This window comes from Pollachius pollachius (genome assembly GCF_949987615.1).
Source record: "Pollachius pollachius genome assembly, chromosome: 2".
NCBI lineage: Eukaryota > Metazoa > Chordata > Actinopteri > Gadiformes > Gadidae > Pollachius > Pollachius pollachius.
In genome coordinates, this window is record NC_136935.1 from 24,189,233 (window position 1) to 24,195,232 (window position 6,000).

General features: G+C 45.0%; 1 protein-coding gene across 2 annotated transcripts in view; it reads left to right on the forward strand.

Moving 5' to 3' along the window:
* LOC307070872 (E3 ubiquitin-protein ligase SMURF2-like) overlaps positions 1 to 4,040 on the forward strand; it is a 144,389-nt gene extending 140,349 nt beyond the window's left edge. For both annotated transcript variants that reach the window (XM_079729570.1, XM_079729571.1), the window contains 2 exons: positions 1,500 to 1,575; positions 1,719 to 4,040. In XM_079729570.1, coding sequence (XP_079585696.1) covers positions 1,500 to 1,575; positions 1,719 to 1,818 — 176 coding nt within the window. In that variant the 3' untranslated portion in view covers positions 1,819 to 4,040. The remainder of the gene's footprint in view (positions 1 to 1,499; positions 1,576 to 1,718) is intronic.
* Positions 4,041 to 6,000: the final 1,960 nt, after the last annotated feature.

Below are 6,000 nucleotides of genomic sequence, written 5' to 3' on the forward strand. Positions count from 1 at the left end.
AGGTCCAGACTAACTGACGCCCACCTGCGTGACATTTTACTCATCTCAACCACTGCTGTCAAACCAGACCTGACCCGTGTCCTGCAATCCAGATCTCAGTATCACCCCTCTCATTAGCATCAGTAAGTTGCCTGTTTCTCTGTCATGTCAAATGTTAAATTGAAGTTTCTGAATGGGTAAAATGTATGCTTCATGGACAAATATACTTCTTAACTTCACAGGATTCATTACCTGCTTTTTTTGTCATTGAACAGATCTGAAAGAAACAGTGAATTAATTTGTAAAAACATATTCTCACCTTGTGGCTTACACTGCCACTTTAAAGAAATACAATAGGCTATTGTTGTTTGACTGTACAGTTCATGTTACTTTGTCATGGTCAAAAAGTAGTTATTTGAAATATGTCTGAAATTAACCTGGACGATCTATTTCTCACTTCTTGCTTGTGTGGTGTGATCTGCAAATTGTTAGAGACCTATTGTATGTTTATTTTTTTGCATGTGCATTTTTTATGGTCAAATTGTTGTTTGTTTCCTATTGTTCTGAGTTAATGAAATTGAAGAAAATACTTTTTTTATTTATATTTATTTTATTATCTTTAAAAATATTTTTATTTGATTGCAATTCTTGTAATAAAGTTTATGTGAATTTGGTATGGTCAAAAAGTAGTCATGAAATCATACATGTCTTCTCAAATTAACTTGGACAGCAATTCCTCAAAGCTTGTTCCTTGTGTGGTGTGATATACAAGTTGTAAAAGAGACTTTTTTTCTTCTAGCATTTGTTATTGTCAAATTGAAGTCTATTGCAGACTATTGCATATTGTTAAATAAAAATGATGAAATGCAATTAATTTGTATGTGACTTTATTATGGTCAAAAGATATGACGGGAGAGGCATTCGGCCCTCAAGGTATTTAAATTTTTCAAATATGGCCCCCTTTGAAAAAAGTTCGGACACCCCTGCTCTAGATGGTGAAGCCCTGTAGTTTAGCACCACCTCGTGTACTGTAGTTCTGGGGTTCTGCTCTGAGGTGATATTTCAAAGGCAAATCAGTTCTGTGTTAATTAAATTCTTCTCTAATGGTGCAGGTGACATGAATTTCCTGCAAAGATCTGTCCTCTGCAGTGTTTCTGTTCATTGTAGAGCTCTGCAGTGTTACTGCGGTGAAACACCCCAAACACTGCAGAGCTCTGCATTGTTTCTGTTCACTTCAGAGCTCTACTGTGTTACTGTGGTGAAACACTCCAAACACTGCAGAGCTCTGCCGTGTTTCTGTTCACTGTAGTGTTACTGCGGTGAAACACCCCAAACACTGCAGAGCTCTGCTGTGTTTCTGTTCACTTCAGAGCTCTGCTGTGTTTTGCTACAAATCGGTAAAATTTGCATTAGACATGTGAGGGTTAGACGACCATGGACGGCCAGTCACGAGACATGTGAGGGATATGTGACCGCGGACGGCCAGTCACAAGACATGATTGTGGTTCATATGACTGCAGGTGCGGCTGGACCCAGACTCTTCACCATCCATCAGATCGACGCAAACGCCAACAACCTACCTAAAGCCCACACCTGGTCAGCACACACACACTCACTTACTCACACAACAAACTCACACACATTCACATTCACACTTATATGAACAAACACATACACACATACACAATGAGTCCAGGCTGCTTCCTGGATTTCATGTTGCTTCTTCTCTCTGATTCCAGTTTCAACCGGATCGACATCCCTCCATATGAGAGCTATGAGAAGCTGTATGATAAGCTGCTGATGGCCATCGAGGAGACGTGTGGCTTCGCTGTAGAGTGACTCTCTCGGTCTCTCACTTCTGTCTCTCTCCCTATCTGTCTCTCTCTCTTTCTCTCTGAGTTAAAAAGTTGAAGCTGTGAGCCCCTGCTCTGGATGTCTTTTCTCTCTGTCCTGCTTTGTGTGTGTGTGTGTGTGTGTGTGTGTGTGTGTGTGTGTGTGTGTGTGTGTGTGTGTGTGTGTGACCCAGGCGCTGAGGAAGATGAATCACTCTATCCTCATTGTTGAGAAGCAGGCTGGAGGAACCCAAGGAAGTGGAGATGTTGTGCAGCATCTAGTGAACTGTCTTCCATGACCCCCCCCCCCCCCCCACACACACACACACACAGACACACAGAAGGACTTGTCCTCAAGCTGTCTGCTAGCCATTGCCCCTGAGTAGCCAATTGTCTGACCTCAGCACACCCACCAGAGCCATCAGGAGATTGGATAAAATCTTTACTCACAGGTCCGTCAAGCTCTGATAACTGTCCATTACCCTCGATGCTGAGCTGGTTAGTAACCGTGATGATCAAAGGCTTGTGGTCATGTGATGGTGTTTTTGAAGGCATGAATGCATGTCCACCACCGCCGTGTCATTCACGCTCACCCACAGTATGATAAGCAATCAGCTGCTGTCTCTGGGGTGTCCTGCTCCCCCTGTGTCCCCCTCTGTCCCTCTGTGTCTACCTCTGTCTCCCTCTGTGTCTCTTTCTCCCTCCCTCGCCACTTGTGAGCACTTTAAGAGCTAGTGAGTGTCAAGTTTGGTTTGATTTGGTTTATTCCACCTGCACACATTGTTGAGTTTGATTGTAGATCTCTGAAGAACACAACACACAACGCTGGTGTCCATGACCTCGTTTTTATGCCTCACAGACAGCAGATGACTCCTGCTCTCCTACTGTCGCTCTTCAGTTAACCTTAAGGGACTCAAAGATATGGAAGAGACGGTCAAGGCCCAAGACATTTGGTTTGAAATACTCCCCTCTCTCCTGGGGTCCTGGGTTCTGGAGGACTGGTCTCTCCTTGGGTTCTGGGCCTTGGGCTCTGGAGGGCCGGTCACACCTTGGGTCCCGGGCTCTGAAGGGCCGGTCTCTCCTAGGGTCATGGGCTCTGGGGGGCCGGTCTCTCCTAAGGTCCTGGGCTTTGGACCTGAAATATCTGAAAGCGCTGTAAGTGATACGAGACCCCAGGAGGGGTCTCGTATCACTTACAGAGCTTTCAGATATTTCTCAGAATCAGCTCGAGCTGTAATTCATTGTCTGGGGTCAGAGTTTTATTCTATCAACGCCATCTTGTAGCCCCTGAGCCGGAGAACTGGTACTGAACCATCGAAGTTGATGTGCTGCTTGACTTCCTTTGTCATGCTGTGAATTTGTCAAGTTAAAGAGAGCTGGTGTGAAGACCCGGGAAGCCCTCGTCCTTGTCTGCAGCCTGCTTGCTGGATGATGGGTCCAGGGCCCTGGACGAGTCTTATTTATTTCTGCCTGCCGGCCCCCTTCACAAAGACGCCTTGGTGTCCACCACCTCTGCTCCTGTTGTCCAGCCATATGTTCCCAGTACATTGCTTTTTCTTTACTGCATTTACCTCTGCCATGGCACTCTGGATCCTCTATAGACGGCTTGTGGTGTACAGTTATATACAAATTATTTGATTCAACCTCACTCAGACACTCAGTTAAAATGCATTATTCATATTTTCCCTTGATACATGTTATGCATACCAACCTGGGCTCCAAGGCGTACTCAGAACATCTTAACTACAATTATAGTGAGTGGACTTACCGGTCAAATCTACGCACACCAAGTCCATGATATGCACACAAATGTCATATTTGAAATCTGTCTAATGGGCACGGACACACAAAGAAACACACTGGTCTGCCAGTGTTGGTTTTTTTTCTCTGTTTGAAACAGTTATCCAGTTTTCAATGAATTGCTACAAAACAAAAACTCTACCTTGATTGTTGACCTGTGCTTCAATAAGCGCTCCACAAAACCCATTCAATTGTCATCAAGATGTTGCGTTGCTTATAGCATCTTGGTTTCATTTGAGGTGTTGGTTTGGTTTCTGTTTCTCTCTTCACTTGTAACGTACACACCGCTGTGACTGTAAATTTTTTCAACAATCATTTTTTTTGTATTTATTGTTACAGTGTGGTTAGCTCTCCAGCTCAGCAGCTCTGTGAGTTTGTAACTGACACCTGTATATATCTATTCAACCTCTTGTACTCTTACAGAAAGCTGAGCAATAAAAACAAAGCTGTTTGGAACTCGCGGCATCTCTCTTAAACCTTGCTCCGAGGCCAGCTGCTGTCTCTGAGCCTGTTTCACCCCAGAACACCAGCCTGCACCGGGTGGTGTTTTCACCCCACAACACCAACCGGCACCAGGTGGTGTTTTCACCCCACAACACCAGGTGGTGCCACTCGACACCAGGTGATGTTTTCACCCCGCAACACCAACTGGTACAGGGTGGTGTACTCACCCAACAACACCAGGTGATGTTTTCACCCAACAATACCACACGGCATCAGGTGGTGTTTTCACCCCATAACACGAGGTGTTGTTTTCACCCCATTTACATTTAGGGCATTTAGCAGACGCTTTTATTCAAAGTGTCTTACAATAAGTACATTTATCATAAGAAATTGAAACAATATCACTGTCGGTACAATAAGGATGTTCATAGAACCACGTGCAAAGCACCAACAATTGCTAGGTTAAACCAAAGATAGTTAGGATAAGATGCTACATAACTAAATACCACACATAATAAGTGTGTACATTACGTGCAAAGGACGTACAACATACAAGTAGGAGGGGAGGGACGGGGTGGCTATGCACTGCAGAGTCTAGGTGAACTCTGAACAGGTGAGTCTTTTACAGAAGCTGGTGAGGAACTCTGCGGTCCAACACCGCGGTGACAAAACAGAAGAGTTGTGACTTTGATAATCGGCTTTTACTTGCTCTAAGCCATGGCGGTACCAGACGTCCAGCTGAAGTAGTTGAGCGGAGCGCTCGAGCTGGGGTGTGTGATTTGACCAACACTTTGAGGTAGGCAGAGGCAGTTCCATTGACAGCCTTGTCTCTACAACAGAGACAACGCAGCAACACATCTCTCCAGTTAGAACATGAGTAGTTCTAACTGGAGAGATGGGGAAATCCGCAAGCTGCTGACCATTATGGTAGAGAAGGGGATGAAGTCGCGCTTAACGAAGACCGGGAAAGAGAAAGTACCAAAGGAACTTTCTTACAAGGCTTTTGTCTGGATAAAAAACTGGTCAGCAAAATAAAGAATATGTTGGCGTTTTTGCACTTCTAAATAGTTAAGGCGTTTGTAGCCTGCACTCAGATGTATACTCCTTCTTGCATGCAAGTGTCTTCAATCATGCAAAAATAAAAACATTCAGAGTATGCTAAATTGTTTTAAAGAGGGCTACTCTCTGTGCATAGCCCCCCCTTCTCCAGTAAACCAAGAAAGCGTGACGAAGGGGGATTTTACCTCCTCGGGTTTACACAGGCAAGACAGTGAAACTGCAGGGCGTGCCAAACCCCGACCGTACCGGCTTGGCAGAGGTGGTCGGACACAGGGAGCAGGGTAACGGAGAGAGCCTATTCTTAGTTCCTATACTCACCAGCAGCAGATAAATCCAACAGCCTTCTTAAAGACAAATGTAGATGTAACAGATTTATCTCTCTTTAACTACCTGCGTCGGCAGTTTATGCAGCCTTAGGTCTGACCAAATTGTGACGTATGGGAAATGACGAAACTTGCGCAAGCCACTACTTACTTAGTAATGGTGTTTTTGCCAGAGATGGTATCTAGCTAGCGGAGAAGTAGCCACTGAACCCCCAGAACAACTGCTACGTGAGTTGTCGTCTATATCGAAAAACCTCCACGAATTCAAAAACAAAATACACAGGGCTTTCGGAAACCCTTGAAAGAAGAGATGACAACACTTAAAGATAATAACCAGTGAATGTCCGAGGTAAGTGCCACACTGCAGGCTCAAGGTCAGGCCATTGCAGAGGCGGAGGAGCGCATTTCGGACTTGGAAGAGAGCGGCGCGTCAATAAAGGGGCTCTGAATCCCCTTCTGAAAGAGCAACGCAGGCTGAGGGAAAAGGTGACTGGTCTGGAAAGCAGATCAAGAGGGAACAACATTCGGATATATGGGGTACCCGAGGACCTCGAAGGCGACTC